Here is an 18,841-nt window from a genome sequence, read left to right as displayed (position 1 = left end):
CCACTTAGCATGAACATAAGCACCATCGTTCTTTCTGGGGGACGCAATTATCACATATGACGTTTGTTCTGCACAATTTGCTTCCTAGAAAACAGCGATGAAAGAGCTCCTACAGGGACATCACACAACATGCCTTGTAGCTTCTATGGTCAAAAAAACACCAAGTGTATCTCACACTAGGTATTGCAAAGCAGCTACAAAACAAAGTGCAGAGCAGTTAAGCTGCACTTAATGTTGTGTGAGTGTAATAACTTTATGATGAACCAACAGAAAGCCAGATGATAAAAGCTAAACCAATAAAGCCACTAAAAGTGGGTTTCACAGCACTAATGCCTTTTTGTTTTCTCTAATACAAACAGAGGGATTTATTATTCACAACCTGTATTTCAACAAAAACCACGCTTGTAGATATTTTGCACCCAAATGCATATTAGAAGAGTCATAATTTATATGTTTCTTCTTTGATTTGCCTTCTTTAAATATGTTGATCCAAACACCCCCTGAAGGCATCCTAACTGTAAATTCACTGCTATCCAAAATACATAATATTACAAAATTAGATCCCTAATCTCTGGAACCGCGTTTTCCCAAAGGTTGTGAATATTTTGTGTGTGTACAGAAAAGGCGAGGGGGGGGGGGGTGTTGTTGTGTTGTTGAACTTGAATCTCCCTGGTAATTATCTTTTTTCTCTTGATGGCATCACTGGGCTTTTCCTTTATTAATGGAGATCAGAATGTTGTGTGTGGATGGGAGTAATTTTACAGACTCTGAGGAAATCTTGGCTGCGGAAGATTCAGTGTGATAGCGCATCATTGGTGTCCCTAGGTGAATGATCTAACATGATAGACACCGGAGCTATCAATAGATACATATGCAACACAGATGGAGCTTTGCTATCAATCTCTGCGTGAGACGAACCGACTGTGTGTTAGATGTTTGCTGTGCTCACTTTGTCGAGGGTGAAATATAAGAAGGGAAAGTGGTTGCTTAAATAATTTATCATCTACCTACTATTCGGAAATTTCCTGTGGTTTGACTAAAATCAATAGTTTTGGCCTTCTCACTTCCTTTTTGTTTGCTTAAATTTACTCTCAAAGACTTTTTGTTTAGTTTACTTTAAAGAAGTTATAAAGAGAGTGAACATGCAACATTACACCAGCAGAAGAACAACACGTATATAAAAGCAAGGGTAAGTTGGACAAATAAGAGGAAGCATCTCTCCACAGGGAAATCTGAAAGGGCCTAAGTGACTTATAACAGTGGTCCCCAACCACCGGGCCGGGGACCGGTACCGGTCCGTGGGTCATTTGGTACCGGGCCGCACAGAAAGACTGAGCAAAACATATATTATTCATTATCTGAGTCTGACAGCTGTTTCATTTATAAATCGATCAGATTAATCCGACTGTGCCTTTAAGCACCTGTCCAGACGCTTGTCTCGGTCACGGGATACGGAACCCCAAAATTAAGCCCACAAGCAGCAAAAATAAATAAAAAACAAACGTCTTTGGAGAGCTTCTTCGGAAAGGGGAAAAGGCCTAACGAGGAGACAGAAGAAGAGGAGCCTACCCCTTCAAAGAAAAAGAAACCCGCATTTAAAAGACTATATCAGGAGTCCTATTTAAAATACGGATTTATTGCAACAGGTGATTCTCACACACCAAGTCCGCTCTGAGTGATGTGGCGACAGACTCGCAAATGAGGCAACGAAGCCTTCAAAACTGCGAGACCGAGCACCCTGCATTAAAAGACGAGCCATGGAAGAAAACATGAACAAGAACGACTGAAGCAATTAATGATGGCCAAAACAAAATTACGGAGTGGACTGGACATAAGAAACACACTTCGGGTGTCATGTCTCCCATTATCCCTAGATGGGACCGCCTCATTGCTGGGAAAGTGAGAATTTTTTTTTTTTTCTGTGCCGGTCCGTGAAAGTATTGTTTTACATGATACCGGTCTGTGGTGCAAAAAAGGTTGGGGACCGCTGACTTATAAGACCATAACTCAACTATGTGTTGGCAGTAAGTTGCAACTCCCCAGGGTGAAGAAAATGTATCACAGTAACACCTCCTTCCTCTTCCTGTAATCGTAAAAAAAAAGCTTTTGTACTTACGCATCATCCACAAAGCAGGGATATGGCATTTGTTGGGCAAAAACACCGAGTGGCTGGGTCTTTGATGTTTGCACTCGTATAATGCCATGGTCCATCATATCCTGTAGGTAGGCGAAGCCTCCCCAGATATAGCGCAGGTCGTTAAAGGAGTTGTCTCTGGCTCCAGGAGACCATGACCTTATTAAAAGAAGACAGACCATGATGTGTCTTAGGAAAGGGCAAGTAAACTACAAGTAGAAGGGCCAGAAATACTGCCAGAGGATCATACATATTTTAGAGTTCATATAGACTGACAGTAAGCTTTAAAAAAAATATTTTTATTTTTATTTATTTTTTTTTTCAGTAACAGAGGACAGGCTATTATCGAGGTATGTGGGATCACTGGTAACATCCTGCTTAGCTTCCAGGTCACAACGTTGTTGTGAAAATGTATATCTGCCATGTAATCAGCTTAAAGGCTCCTCCAAAAACAACACAACACAGACAAACGTAAAGTAACAATCAGATGCTGTCTTACAAGCTACGATAATGGGATGCACTAAAATGAGGACTAACACAATTACTAACAATTTTAACACATAAAAACTACAAGCAGAGAGATTTCAGCAAAAATCTCAGGGAAGAACCAAGCTATCTGTGTGTCCCTATGCTAAACGCTGCTAACTAACTTTAGCGGCATATTTTGCATGTGGACATTTACAGAAAGTAACTCTACCCACCTGTCTTTTATTTTGTTGGTACGCTCAATTTCTTCGATGTCCATGCGGATTTTGTACTTGACATACGGAGGGGTTTGGCTGGAGTTTGGCTGGAGGTTTTCAAAGACAACACCGGCCCAGAACGTATCATTCTCCAGAAGCTCCAAGGCTTTGCTCACCAGATGGCCTTCAGTGGGGGCCGCCTCAAACTTATTCAGATTTAAACACTGTCGAAAAACACAGAGGAATCACAAGAAAATGAACCACTTACAGTGAATCATTGTCTTTTTATGTAAACACTTAGTAGCCATAAGAAAGGAAACAAACACAGAGGCAGGCATATATATATATATATATATATATATATATATATATATATATATATATATATATATATATATATATAGCAACACAGAGAGTAGTTCCAAATTATCTGGAGCTGCCAGGGGGTGGAAATGTTTTGGGCTTCAGCAGAGACAAGCAAATGAGATACAGCCTTCCTAGCATTCCCCTGTTTTGTAGCCTTGTCCCTCTGTTTCATGAGACGGTAATGAGCTAGCCATCCTGGGAGGCAGTCACACCTGACAGCTGTCCACACATCTCAGTGGTGCAATAGTTTTATCATTCCTCCCCCAGGAGTCTGTATTCTATATCAAGCTATGCTGGGAAACAAATATCGCCGCAACACCATTTGTTCAGTACATACCAGTGAGGGTATCAGAGCAGTGAAGAGTTACATGAGCCCAAAAGTTTGGACAAGTGCAGAGTAAAATGCAAAGAAGAAAATGCTATAAATAATTCTGCTAACACAGCCTACTTGGACAAGACAAATAAATGTAATCCAGTGAAGCAACACATTCATGATTGCATCATGCCTTCAGCTAGTGCTGCTGACTAATACATAACTGATAGTATGAACATGAGTGGGTTGCCCTGTGCCAGTAAAGTGGCTATTTAAGTGCTAGTCATCAGTTGTGGTGAAAATAACTCATCACCTGCTTGTCTTAGTGAGATTTCCCGTTACATTAACTCCTACAGTAGAGTCATCCTCAAGTGTCCTTGATGCTTGAAAATCATCAGTGGCATGCGATGCAAGCCTGTGTTGCTATGTATGTAAGGGTCATGAAGAAAATGATGAAATGAAATTCTATATTCATAATAGAAGTGACTGATAGATAAGTGGTCTTAGGTAGAAGCAATCTAGCAATGAAGACACATTGTCCAGCAGGTGTGGAGCATATGGTTCCTGTTATTTCTAAAATCTCCAAAAAAAAAGTGAGGACCAATGAGCCCCTTCTTCTTCTTCTTCTCCTTGGGGAAGATGCATTAGTCTGAATCAAATCAAATCTTTCCAGGCTCTCTCGGCCACATTTGAATTCAGCAGTAAGACAGAGCACCCCGCACCAGTTACCACCCTGTCCTTGTGGATGTCTTTGTTCATAAAGTCCTTGAGAGGTTGTTGACTGTTGTTGTCCATTTTCTCTGACAGTGCTGACGATACACCACAAAGAATAATAATTCACAAGTAATAAGAGCTCTAACTCCTTCTCCTACTTGAGGCCAAACGCTTTGACTCATTTCTGTTACTCGTTTTGAATGTGTAAATCCTGTGAATTGCTTAATTAACCCATTAAATTGGGATTTTATAAATGAGATGATTTATGTGTGTGTGCTATCAATGAGATGCAGCATGTCTCTTCAGTGTCAGTGCTGGTGCTCTCACTACAGAGAGGAGCCACGCCAATGACAAAATAACCACAAATTGTTGGGCTTTGATCTTCAGTCAATAATTTACTCTCATAAATCATTATTTCAAGGATACAAATGACTAATTTGAGCACACACTGGAATCTACCTCCTCTGTGGCAGTCCGTTTGCAATAACAGTAGATTGTTGAAGAGGTTGCAGGAAAAAAAAAATGTTAAAGGTAGGGTAGGAGATTTCATTCTGATGCACTTTTTGATAAATTAGTGTAACTTCTCTTTACAATCTGATAGCAACCGATTAGTTCGGCAGTTTCGCATTAAAATGAAGAATATGAATCATCTGTGGAAGCTATAAAACGCTAAAAACATCAGCCAATCCTGCGCGTATAGTTGGCTGTGTGTCACTCTCTTCCTGCTCTGCGCGCACCAGAGAGGTACGTGCATGATGGCCGAAGTCACAGACTGGTTGGGAGGCGTGGCTTCGGGGTGAGCTCCGAGAGAAAGGGGCATGTGTTTACTTTCAAAATGTGGCTGACTCACTGAGTTTTCAAAATCTCCTACCCTACCTTTAAGAGGGATATTCATCAAAAGCCTTATGGCTATAGCACATGCTCACATAGTGGACTACTGGAAGAAGACATTTATTTCTTTTTTAAAGACACATGACAAGAGGATACCACAGTAAAAGCTATTGCCTCTTTCTTGATATCCATTCAATGCAATGCAATTTCCATTAGGGCTGGAAATAGATTGCGTTTTCTTGGAATTCTATTGGCCTTGTATGGCTAACCCCAAGGGGCCAATCTGCCATTTTACCTGCCTGTGGATTGATATATTGTGTGTTTGTGTGTGTGTGTGTGTGTGTGGGGGGGGGGGGGGGGGGATTGCAAGGAGTGACTTTGGTGTTTGTACATTCGTTTGATCACACCATGCAGAGAAAAGGCAGGTTTCGCTTCGAACTGTGCCACAATCGATATATCAATGTCAACTACGTGTGTGTTCCTACTTAGGAGACGCCACTCTGTTTGATGCCATTTTCAGATCCGCTATAATCGGGCCCCCATAACAGCATCTTGCTATGATTATCATGGAAGGAAATGTAGTGACAGATCTCCCTGTGCATCTGACAGTTCCTTAAGTCAAGGATATTAAAGTTTAATGAACAAAAGACCAAAGCATTTTCAGCTTGTTCTCCAAAAAAATGAACAAAAGCTGAGAGAGAGTGGAAGAGATTTAAAAAAAACACACAAAAAAACACTGCAGCCTTGATTTTGGTTTGAACAATAGCTGAGCACAGGCACCACAAAACAAAAGGGCTGAGAAACTTAAAAAAAGCACTGTGCTAAACATGGATGCATTATGTTTTCCATCCTGCCAGGGACAGGTTAGTAACAGAATGATACAGGAGTAAATTAAAAAACAGTGAGCAAGGTTATTGAGATAATTAACCCTTTCCACCCCAAGCCTATTTTAAGGCCCTTAGCTTGAAACTGGTATGTCAAAAATGAATCGTCTTCGCTATTTGATGTATTAAATGCTGCTGCAAAGACTCATATTGACTAAGATCATCTGGATCTTGTTTTAACAAATCCATAAACCCACATAAGTAAGAAAGAGTTATTTTTATTAAAAGACACCTTTGAGTGTTTTTTAAAGGTCACCCAGCAGTGCATTTGTTTTTAATGGCAGCTCCAACAGAAAAAGAAATCACCTGGGTAATGTCGGGTAAACCGAATAAATAACACAGAGGGGAAGGAAAAAAGAACGGTCACAAAAAAAATATGTGTTGACCAATTTCTTTTAGGAGTGAGAATTATGAGTTTTTTTAGCTTAAATGTCACAACAGGATTTGTGACATGTCACGCTGTATGCTGTGAGTGAGATGGTATCCAGGTGTGCGCCGTGCTCTATATTTACTAAAGGCACAAAAAAGAATGTATTACTTACGCCGATGAAGGTGGAGAGAAGCTTCAGGACTTGAGTGCTGGTGTTGTAAACGTCTCTCCAGTCATAGGGTGGCATGCCGGGGGGGCGGTCCTCTGGAGGCCCATTGTACAGGAAGTTGGCCAGAAGCTCCGCTGTCCATCCTGTGCCTCTGAGAGGCTGGTTGAGCAGAGCAGCAGACACAGGATTCGCCAGCAAAGCCTTAATGTGACAGCAAGAAGATGGGTGTGTTACAGGTACAAAAGAGGATACTAAAAAGTAATGTACAAAGGATGCAAATGAATAGAAATGAGGACCAGGGTGTATTACTTTATAAGAAAAGGTATCTCAGGCCAGCTTTTGGTGGAGCTGACAGTCATTTCTTTCTGCACTATTAATTAACATTCAGTGCTCAGATAGATGGCAGTGTTGTACTTGCAGCTCTACTGTAGAGCACACACTATGTAGTGTATGTGCAGAGTATATGCACATTTTCACAGCACAAATACAGCAACACAGAAAGAGAGAAAATCTCTCTAGTAACATGAAGGTATCGTCTCTTGCAGTCATCACACATCATCATGAGAAGCTGGTCTAATCATGCAAAAAATTAATAAAGGTGATAGGTTGATCTGGAAGCATAGATAACCTTGCTGCTGTATTAATGCATGAATCTATTGAGAAGAATAAATTGTTCACAATTGTTCTCATTTTCAATAATGAGGTTATTTCACTCCCACTTGTTGGATTAAAAGCATTGCTCTTAAGATTAAGAAACCTTTTATTTGTCCCACAATGGGGAAATTGCATTATATAGTATAGTATTTGCCTCTCTGTTGCCTTAAAGTTACCACCCATGTTATTACAGGTAAGCAAAAACCCAGCAATAATAATTAACCTGTCATGTACATAAGGTAAACTTTTTTAATTTAATGCAGCCCATATACTACATTTCAAAGTACGATGTGACTTCTGGGCCTCTGCAGTGTGAAATCCAGCGCTGAGATTCAGATATATTCTGGCCAGCGTGCTCAGTGGCATTTTAGTGTCAACACTGATGATATTCTGCTTAACCTACGGACAAAGTGTCAGATCAAGTAATCTCTATGCTGCATGTGACCTTTTCAAAACATCTATCTTTGTGGGTGCTACATTAAGGACATGACCCATCAGAAATGTGCATTAAAAAGTAATAATTACAGTCACATCTTCCTCTTTTTGTCTAAAACGTGACCATGGTTTTTGAATCAATTCAATTTTTAATAAATGTTGGAACAAATAGCATTTATATAGCTCGATACAATCATGACTAGATTTTTTTAATGTCTATCGAATATATTGCTCTTTTAAACAACACTTGTTGCCATAGTAACCACAGGTATCCATGTGCTTTAACCAGCAGACCAGATAATTAAAGCATTGTCTATGTAAAGGTATATTTAGCATTCATTTCTAAGCCACTACAGAACATATGCTACAGTACAGTATGTCCTTCTATTCAGTTCTTCTTCCATCCTAAATTTAGTTGTGGTGGTGATGGTAATTGGTCCATCAATGTAAAGCGCATCTGCGACCTTGAAGGACCTCTGAAGATGACAAACCTCTCTGAACGCACCAGCTTCGTGGCAAGGGGTGTAAGAGAGAGAAGACTGGGCTGAGAGAAAATGAAGACAAAGGAGGATTGCTGGTCCATTTGTGTAAAGGTTAGGGCTAGGGTAATGAATACCCTAGCTATATGGAGCTCCCAATGTCTGCTTCCCTCCAGCTGCCTATAAGCTCATTTAGAGTGACACCGGAGTAATGTCAGTGTCAAGGAAATACGGTGAGAGGCAAAGAGAGCGAGAGAGAGAGAGAGAGGAGGGAAAGAAGTGGTGGCAAAGAGTCCATGTCCTTTACTTCTATAGATAATCCTTTCTTCCAGGATGGAAATTATCCTGCACTTATCCATAATTACTTTCCTCCCTCAGTCTCCATACATAAAGGAAGCTGCAACAAACTGATACAAATAGCATGTATATTCTAACCTGCAGCCTATGAACTGTAGGGTTCATCCTTTTTCACAGAAAAGCACCAGGATATTAAAAACTAAGAAACATTTTCTTCACCAGGGTTGTGTGGAGTACTGTAATCAGGGGTTATTGGATGTTCAACAGCAAAAATGCAGAATGCTGAAGGAGGTGAAAAAGTGAAGCTAAAGTGAAGCAAAAAGGTTTATCTTGCCCCGTGAATGTCTGTATAATGACGAATAACAATCATTCCTGCACTTTTCTTAATAAAATCTGAGAAGAATTTATTTTATTGTCACCCCTCCTGGTTTGTTTTGCTGCCAAGTGCATGGTTAGTTATCCATCAAGCCGCCATTACACATAGTATCTGCTGCTGGTAAGTTAATCAGCACTGTGGCAAACAGGAATTCAAAATAAAAATTCTGTATTTCCTGGTTTTTACCTCAACACTGGAAAAATAAACTAAAATAAGCCTGCGTGGTTCATGTCATGTGTGCTTCTCACCCGTATTGTATTGACTTGGGGGCTACTTTGCAGGAAATCCCAGACACGTGGCCCGAGTTCATCCCAAGAATCTGCCAGCTCTTTTAACATAGCCAAGGCGTTGAATGTGCTATTTGCCTGAAACAAAAAGAAAGGAAAAAAAACAATGTTCAACAACACATTCATCTCACCTTCCCCTGTCTGAAAGCTTTCTTTTTGTGCTGAGCCAATACAGACATGAAAGCACTCCACATCTGCACATGCAGCTAATCCCTGGAGGAGCTCATCACATTTTAACACTGCCGCCCCCCATGGTGATGAATGTAAATGGGGTTATTTACCCCTGCACATTGACTTGTAAACAATCTGACGATGTCTGGTGTGAAGAGGGCCTCCTGCGCCAACACCGGGCTGCTCGCTGTGAAGTCGGCAGGTTTTGCTTATGCTGATTATGTATTCACGATGCAAAAACCCTTGCTGCATGCCTTTTGTTTGTTTTGCTTATGCAGTAATCAAAATTATGCTAGTCTGTAGGGGAAATGTCATGTCATGAAAAAACAGGACAATCATTGCCATACATTCTATCTACAAGCCTCTTGACTAAATATTGTTTTATTTTCATATTTTCAACCCCAGGCAGTAATTAGCTTGATCCTGTGTATGCGGTTTACACACATTAATATGTATTCTGTAGCCTGTAGCATTCACTAGAAGTGCAACTTACACTGACAACAGCATGATACCCAGCTTCTTTTCAAGCGCATAAAATGTTAGTGTGCAAATACATTTTTCCTCTGAACCTACTTCTTTCACCAGGAGGCGAGCAGCAGGTGTATCAGGTGTGTAGAGGACTTTCCCTTGCAATAATGGCTTGAAGGTGCTCCAAATGTAGCGCAGACCAGGTGTGCCCTCCAGGGTGTCGACGAGACTCTGACAAAAAGCATCTACAGTGGAGGTAGAGGTGAGGAGGGAAGGCAGGGAAAGTCAATTCATGACCACAAAAAACACCTTAACTTCCCAAGCCTGAGCACATGACTGACTTTACTCTGTGTTTTGTTTGTCAGCTACTGTGCTGGCAATGCTAATCCTTAGCCAGCTAGCTTCCAAAAGAATAAAATGATAATATGACCATCAAATCAAAGGGATTAAAAACATTACCTTAGTGCACACAGCATGTTATGTGAACATGACCGTGGGGCCAGTATTGATGCAATCACTACACTTCAGAACAAAACTGTGACTAATGACTTCGTCTTGTACAGTCTTGATTAAGGACTCCTGTTTGTCCATTTCTCAGAAGCAATCATGAGTAGTAGGTTTAGTAAGTGTTATCTTGGTGTATTGATCACAAGTAGATGGTGCCATTGAAACTGACAGCAGTTTCCAACACTAACAGTCAGTTAATTAAAGCAGTGTTTCCCAACCTCTACTGAGCCACGGCACATATTTTACATGTAAAAAAAAAATCCCACAGCACACCTACCAAGCAAAATGTGTTCACTTATCTAACTCTAGGGGGTATTTCATTGTTCTGCCCATCACTATACAGTGCTGGCTCAGACAAACTAAGACAGATTATATATATATATATATATTTATGTTGTAAATGTTTAACACTTCTTACTTCACATATAGGTATCTATATCTGTTCTATAAACACTCAAAATATTTTTCCTGGAAATGCTTGACATTACTTTATCAAATGAAAAGCTTTATAAAACGTATATTGGATATCAGCCTCTGATACATGTAGCTTTGCAACAAGAGAGTTGATGTATTTATGAAAAGTTGTCAATTAGTACACACACAGAGGCACAGACAAACACGAGCTAAGAGTTGAGACCTGAGCAGATAAGGAAAAGCTTCTGTGAACAGAGGAAAAGAAGTCGATATGCTCAGCAGCAGTAGGATCATTACTAATTTAACTTATCTGCCAATGTGAATATTGCCAGGTTGGAAGAGTGCTAAATAACTTACACAAGGACCTGTGCTGCAAGCAACAGGACCTGGACTGGTAAGAAAAAGCTTGTCTTAGGCTTGTTATAAGTGAAAGTACTGCACACTGGTTCTTCATCAAACAGTTGGTCAGTTTGATGTGTCATCCTCTAGTCAATATGGCCGCCTGCCTTTTTGATCCTTTGATAACTGTCCCTTTTGTTCTGACAACTGTCAGCTCATTTTTTCTAGTCCCCTGTCATTTTTTCCCATCAGGCCTAATATGAAACCTCCTCCTCTTCTGTGTTCTCACCCGGCCGACCATTTCCCCCCCGTCAGGGAAATTTTAGCAGCCATTTTGGTGCAATTAAATGTTAGCCTTTTTGCCTGCTGGCCATCTTTCGCAGGTGCTCCTGGGAGGTCAGTGTGCGGAGAGCTAATGGCCACCCCTTAGTCTAGGTCTGGCCAGCTGTTCCCTCCGTTGACTGCACAGATGCCACCTCCTGCAATCCTACCACTTGAAAGACATAAAATGCGTGACACACAGCTCACTAGCTCTCTGTTCAAGTGTCTCGAGGAAAAAAAGTGACTACAAATTGGCAGATTTTCTGCATTAAAGAAAAATATGCAATTCAGTATCAAGATGAAAGGCTGTGCAGCGGAAGACACCACTGGCATCTGCAGATAACACCTGAGCAGACCGATACAGCTAGAGGCACCGAAAAATAAAACCACTATCAGCAGTGCAAAACATACAGTCATGATGTCAGTTTGTTTTAAATGTGATGTTTAGAGTTTATTAAAAGGAATAAAAGACATCCACTGAAACATCCTAGATGCTCCCTTTCCTCTCAGACAGCTGGAGGGGCGTGTTAGTGTTTGACTGACAGCAGCTGGTAGGCTGCCAGTGTGCCGGTGTTACACTGAAGGTAACAAGAGACAAAGTAAACAAACTTTGCTCTGTATCTATGTGTCATGGGCGCGCACACTGCATTGTTATTGATAGTGAAGACTAAGGACATTCGGTACTGCAGACAAAGAGCCACAAAAGCCTCTTGCTGAACCCAGGTGGCACTTGCAGGTTTATTTACAAGCTATTTAATGTGTTGCAGCAGAGCAGCTAATTAGCTATCTTGCTTACAAACTGACATTAGTAGTGCACTTTTCCCTGATGAATGTTTGGCCACTTCTTCAACAAGGTACGGTGCAGGACAGGATGGTGGATTAGCAGGAACTTTTTGTTTTGTGTATCATGCTTCTGTCTGGCTCGGTGCAACCATCTGCGCCGGCTTTGATAGAACACTGACAAGACTCTTCTATGTACAGTGAAATTATCTTTCAAAATACACTTTCCTGACAGTAGACGTGTCACAATTTCTATTACATGATAAATATACTAAATATTACTGTGCTATTACCAAATTTGGGGGACAAAAACCAGTTTCAACAAATTTTTGATTGTGCGTTTGAGGCTTTTTTTTTAACCTGAATATCTCTTTCCATTCATTGTTAGTACTAGCCATATATTTGCTAGATAAACAGCAAAGTTCTGCTGTAATAAAATGACAAAATAGCTTGATCGGGTATCAGATACAGTGGGTGATCCATGGGGACTATCTGTTCAATTCTGTGCTTGCAATATGTGCTACGTCAGCACACATAGCGTACAACAAACATATAGAAGTACAACATGAAATGAACCAGAGTCAGCTGTATGATGGTATTCCATGTCTTAAAAAAATACAAATATATAGCCTAACATGTGACAAAAATGCCACTTCCTTAACTGCTCTTGAGTCCACATTACATACACAGAAATTGTGGGGACCTATTGTAGTTGTGAGTCAAGCAGAATGTCATGGGCGGTCGTAATAATATATCACAATATCTAACATCCCTATACCCAGCTCTAATTAATTTAAAGGTCTCTGCAATATGGCTGTGAGATATTGCAATCTCTCTACAGTGCAGTTCCTTATTTTGAAAATTATAAAAGCAAATATGAAAACAGGAAGCTCCACTCAATAAAGCACAGATATACATGGCAGCGACAAATGCACAGCACTCTAGAGTCCTTTGCATCATGGGAGAGCATGTGCTGTCCCATGATCTGTGCATGAAATTATAGTTGTTACACATTCTCTAGAGCTCTGCCATTCTTTATGACAACAGAACTTTATTACAAAACAACAGTCTGAAAGAAGAAGAAAATCTCTTCTTTCCACCAATTTTAGCCACAGTCAAATAATTGCTTGGAGCCTCAAGTCAGCCCCTCAACCTACCTGGCAAATTTAATCAATTTGAGTTGCACCCTGGAGATGGGCTCAATTCAGCACTACACTGAGACAGCGCTGTCGACGCGGTACAAACGCTGCACCTATGCTCACACACACACAGCTACACATGCAACCACAACTGCAGATGTGCCTTTGCACACACACACACACAAAGAAAAGGAGTCTGCCTTATTCATATTTCTGCAGACAGGCACGTACACACACAGACAGACATCCGCAAAAAAAACGTACACCAAATATGACATGTCAGTCTAAATGATCTGCCCCATCCACCAATCAAGCAGCACTTATTTCTTACTAGCAGATGGAATGCAGCATTTATACAGGAAGTCAAATAAGCGTAAATAAATGTCATTGAAGTCACTCTCTTCAACAAGATACATTGAGGGTCCTCTTTGACATTCAGTAGTATATGGCGAGCCGCTCTCTCTCCCAACAACTGTCACTACAGGCATGCATTATCCTTTCACTGGCTCCAACATATATTGAAATGAGGACTAAATGGTACCAATGGCTACATTTTCAACTTTCAAAAAAAATAAGAGCCACAAAATATAGTTCCAGAATGTGCAAACACATATTGTATTGTACTACAGCCTTTTAATTATTACATCTTATTCTTTTGCAAATCTGCTGAGCAACTTTAAATTACCATCCATTGTCATGGAAGACCATTTACCACCCCAACTATCCTGTGTAATGCTGTCAACAGCTCACTGAGACATTACTGAGCCGTTAACAAAAGCACAGTGTTGGCCTTTATTACTGCTACTTTACTATTCCTTTGAGTGTATTTTTACACTTACAAAGGAGTTGTAATTGGCCATTATGCACACACACTGCATACTCCTAATCCATTTAACTGTACATAGAGCAGTGCAATGAAATGCCACTGCAAAGCAGCCATTAGCATGCTAACAGAGATGATACTGCTTATTACATAAGGAGGATGCAATGTTTTTGCTAATTTGTGCTGGCACTATTGCATGCTACTCCACTTTTACAGTGCAACTTTATTCCCAGGGAATATATAGGCGCCTTATTAAAATTTAATTTTGTGCAGTTTTCTCTGAAGAACATGCTTCTAATGAAACAAGACTGCACGGTCTCTAATGAGCATGAAGCGGTAAGAAGTTGCACTAATAATCTATTTCTCAAAGCTTTTATGGAACAAACACAACAAGAGACTTTCAAAGATGCCCTCCTTCCTCCACAACTACCTGGAACTGATGTTTTACAGCCACTTTGAGTGGTCATGTTACTTTTATTTATGCTTTTCTTATACAGATATACAAAGCAACTGTTTTTTTTTAATTGTATGGCTTGTTTACTCTAAAATTTGTATTCAAATTATCTAAAATGAGGACACCGAAAAAACATGTACACTTTTTTTGTTTTTTAAATGTGTTACCATGCTTTAAATGATTAAAAAAATAAATAAAAACAAGAATCAGGTGCACTTAACCAGGTGCAGACATGAAAAATTTGTTAGTCTTCTACTCATACATCAACATCAGACACTTGGTCAGGTCAGGTCTTGTTTTAAACATTCGGGTGTGTGATAATCCATAATGCCTTTGGGCAGAAAAAATACTGCTGAAAATACTTCAACAAGTTAAAGAAAAGTTAGAGAAAACCATACCCAAATATACAAAAATATAGGAATCGTATGTTGTTTTTTTATGGCCATTTGATAAACAAAATGTCTACTATGCTTCTAAATAAAACTTATGTTTGATAGATTGTGAAAGATTCAATTGCTGTTTTTATTCTAACTTCTTACCACTTTTGTTCTGGTAAGACCTCTCTGGGTAAAACACTCCCTGTGCAGGGAAAAACCCTGATTTAGGTGGTGCACCTCTAATGTGGACAGCCACCAATTTGGGGCTGACATTGGCACAGGGACCTGTGTGTAACCTTTGTGCCACATGCAATATATTACTTGAGGACAGCCTTAACCTAACCTCCTTTCCTGACAGTGGTGGAGTCACCTTTTCTCACTGGCTAGGAAAAACTTGGAATTGTTTACTGCAGAGCCACAGTGAAGTGCAGTTATCCATGCGGATACAAAGGTTTCGATCTCTAGATGAATATATGCAACGAAACGTGTCAGGAGAGGAGAAGAATACTCCACGTAATAGATGAGATGAAGAGATGCTTTTGTATACTATTACTCTTTGTTAATCAAATCAAAACATCAGCAGATTCATTCGCATGCAGGTGGCACGATCCAGATCTTTAAAGCGCAGTGAACACACAACAGTCTCTTCCAATGTGGTCACTCAGAATAAATCTTTTATAAGTAGCACCACACTGCTGCAAAGCACACAGCTCTGGCTGTGGAGGCAACTCTCTACAATATTACCATGTTTTTTTATATACTGTAGATTATCATGAATGTGGGTGACAGTGACACTCTGGGTACCGGATACAGCAATGTAAACATCACCATCTCTCCCAACTTTGCATCTCCAAGCTTAATATTCATTATCATTATAATGAAACTTTACATAGAGTTGTGCAGGGCATATCTAAATGTGTGAAAACTGTACTTCTCACACCACTGACAATATGGCTGCCATGGCTGTATTATCTTTCTAAACAGTACAGTACAAATTTGAGTTTACATCTCCTCCACAAAGTAATACTGACACAGACACAGACAACAACATAATTTCCCCGTGCTGGTCTGGACTTTCCTCTCCATTAAGAAAACTTCATTATATCAGGGTGGGGAGCACACAGCTGGCAAATGGAATGAGAAGAGCTGGTTTGATTGGCTGCGACTGATGCCAGCCCCTGACACAGTCTGTGTTAATGTATTCCTAATCAAACCTAGTTTCCAACTCTGGTAGAGGTAGTGCCAACTGTGCCACAGGTGCCTGTTCCTGGATGTGTACAAGTGGTCACATCCTGCACAGTTGACTGCACGTTGCAGCAGGCAGCAATAATAAATCACCTGCATGAGCATTTTAGATATATATAGTTATTATAGCTAATGTAATTAGTGTTTGCTCATCACCCAAACACCTGACCTACAAGACATACATCTAGACAGTGAAGCAGGACAACACATCTATACAACCCATAGAATTTTTTTTAAATGTTAATGCAAATTCCAACCCTGATTGGATTAGCTATACATGCAATTCTCTGTCACACATAATTGACAAGCCAAAAGCTCCAGCCCCTGCCTAATTTCCAAATGCATACTGTTGGTCTGGCAGCAAAATGACCACAAATCAGTTCACGTGTCTTGTAATACTGCACATTGAGCCACACTGGGTTTTCTACATTTCACTGTAATGTATATTTACATTATTTTACCGGCACCAACTTGACAAGTGAAATACTTCTTTTTTGACGTACAGTATATTACTGTAAATACAGTTTCAGTATTTTCTTATAGTCTTGTAGGTTTTACAGTAAGCAATACAGGATACAGGTCACAATGTATCCCTTATTTTGCCACGCCTACATATACTACAGTCAAGCTAAATTCATGATTAAAACACAAAGTCTGTTGCTTTATAACATAAGGTTGCATTTGCACTTACCAGAACTGTTGCCCATATTGGACATTGACTTGTTGTTATTCATCTTTCCAGGTGAGGGAAACCTGATGGTCGTATTGGTAGAATTAAGGTTAGGCTGCTTTCCACACAGTAGCATATTAACGCTGCCGATCATGTCCCCTCGGAAATCCAGCGAACTTGCAGCCTTAAAGCTCATGGAGTTCTGCAACCTCGACACCTGGATACAGAAAGTGAAAATTGGAAAATGTTTTTAACATGTCCAGGTTTAAATATTACTTATTTTACAGATATTAATACTAACCTCTTCAATCAGTGGCACAGCATTTACTGATGTTTTCCTCAACAGTGTCAGCATGTCTGTTGCATTCAGGGTCAAAGCTGAAGGTAGCTAAAGGAGGGTGCAAACAGTAGAACTATTAGCAAACCTATAATCAAAAGAGGCTACATATGCGTCAACCAAGTAGTCAAATTTAATTTATGAGGTGCCAGTCAACCTTTTGTGGGGAAATTCCTTAATGTCAATATCATGTCAACAAGAGTAGAACAGGCAAAAAAAGATTGTAACGTCTCCAGCTAAGACTTTTAGCAAAAAAATAAATACAACAACGTACTCGTACATGTAATCTGTGCAGCTAGGTGTTCAAGTAACTACACACTAAAATGCCAACATGAGCTAATTAAAGAACCTTGGAACTGTAAATTGTATCCTGACATCATCATCCAAGGCACTAGTAAATAAAAGCTGCATCAAAATGACAAGTATTACAGTGTGTTACATTGACATTCTGAAGGTACACAGCATGCATCCAATTAGAGGAGCTAAATGGTGTGCCCTTTCAACCACTGTCATTTCCATGCATCAAGTGTCAAGTGTAGTCTGTGTAAAGACGCCTGTATCGGTAGAAAGCTTAAATGAAATCATATCCACAGGTGAAAACCCATCAAAATAATGTTTTAACTATACCGTGGCTTAAGAACGAGTCTTGAGTATATATTCACTGAAGATCACTTATACTGACAGAGAGTGGAAGATGTGAAAAAAAGAGACAGGGTGTCTCGAACAATTTGCAGCAAAACAGCTGAAATCACCTGTAAGTGATGGATGGAGGGAGAGGTCTCTGCACAGTCACATTAGGAGGCAGATAAAGTCAGCCGTAGCACAAAACAGATTTCTCATCTGTTAAACTCAGCCTCCACTGCCCTGTTATAACAGACTCCAAGGGCTATGTGAGTTTCTTTTCGCAGCCAGCTACACTGACTGGAAAAATAATGGGATTAATTAGAACCAAATAAAATTCTGCTATTAAAGACAGACAAGTCATTTGACATTTGACTGACCTATTTTTTTGTGTACCACAACAAAGAGTGGAGAAGAAGACAAATGAATCAGCCTCTGCCACTCACTACCTCAGTGATAAACTCTGACTTTTTCCCTTGTCCTTTCCTTTATGTCACTGTTGTTGTTATCACAATCATTCAGCAGCGTCAAGTCTTAAGTGTGAAGGCTTGATGTTCTTTTCCATCCATCTGCTTGAGGCACTGAAGAGCTTTTCCACCATATCTTGTCTGTGTTTTTCTTTTTTCTGCGCCTGAAAATGCCTGTGGGCTTAAATTGTTCAAATGCTCTCTCCGACGAACTTCCTGCCTTATCACTTATTTATTGGATTTGCTGTCCCATATATTTTCTCTCAAAGATAAAGTCAAAGAAGTGCAGGCTTTCATCATCCTAAAGGGAACTGGGAGATTTAAAGGAATTCAAGAAAACATTGGTTCTAATAAATAATTCTCACCTGATTGCATGCATACTAGTAAAACGACTGCAAGACACAGAGGTCCACATGACAAACACAATTTTGAAAGCCAAGGGTCTGCGGGACAGACAATTATCCCTGATTTATGATGCCACAAATAAAAATACAGAAATATAATGTTCCAGTAATAATGCAAAAAATAAAGTGCTAAAGTATTTTGGTAGGTTCGGCCTTGAAGGATTCATTAATAAGATGTAACTTTTCTTCATCTCTCTAAACCACAGAGCCAGACAAGCATAACATTTAACTTTTAAATTGGTTAGACAATTGGTTGGCACAGAATATCATTGTCTTTACATTCAATTTACCGCAAGCCATTTGTGGATTATT

At 39.9% G+C, this 18,841-nt stretch overlaps 1 protein-coding gene across 2 annotated transcripts in view; it reads right to left on the bottom strand.

Moving 5' to 3' along the window:
• Positions 1–18,841, bottom strand: part of LOC114450626 (ATP-binding cassette sub-family A member 1) — a 123,847-nt gene that overhangs the window by 91,349 nt on the left and 13,657 nt on the right. For both annotated transcript variants that reach the window (XM_028428833.1, XM_028428834.1), the window contains 7 exons: positions 17,002–17,088; positions 16,722–16,917; positions 9,737–9,876; positions 8,954–9,070; positions 6,468–6,665; positions 2,836–3,041; positions 2,117–2,293 (listed from right to left, as the gene is read on the bottom strand). In XM_028428833.1, the coding sequence (XP_028284634.1) occupies positions 2,117–2,293; positions 2,836–3,041; positions 6,468–6,665; positions 8,954–9,070; positions 9,737–9,876; positions 16,722–16,917; positions 17,002–17,088 (1,121 nt within the window). The remainder of the gene's footprint in view (positions 1–2,116; positions 2,294–2,835; positions 3,042–6,467; positions 6,666–8,953; positions 9,071–9,736; positions 9,877–16,721; positions 16,918–17,001; positions 17,089–18,841) is intronic.

Source organism: Parambassis ranga, chromosome 18 (genome assembly GCF_900634625.1).
Source record: "Parambassis ranga chromosome 18, fParRan2.1, whole genome shotgun sequence".
NCBI lineage: Eukaryota > Metazoa > Chordata > Actinopteri > Ambassidae > Parambassis > Parambassis ranga.
This window is presented reverse-complemented; position numbering and strand designations above follow the sequence as displayed.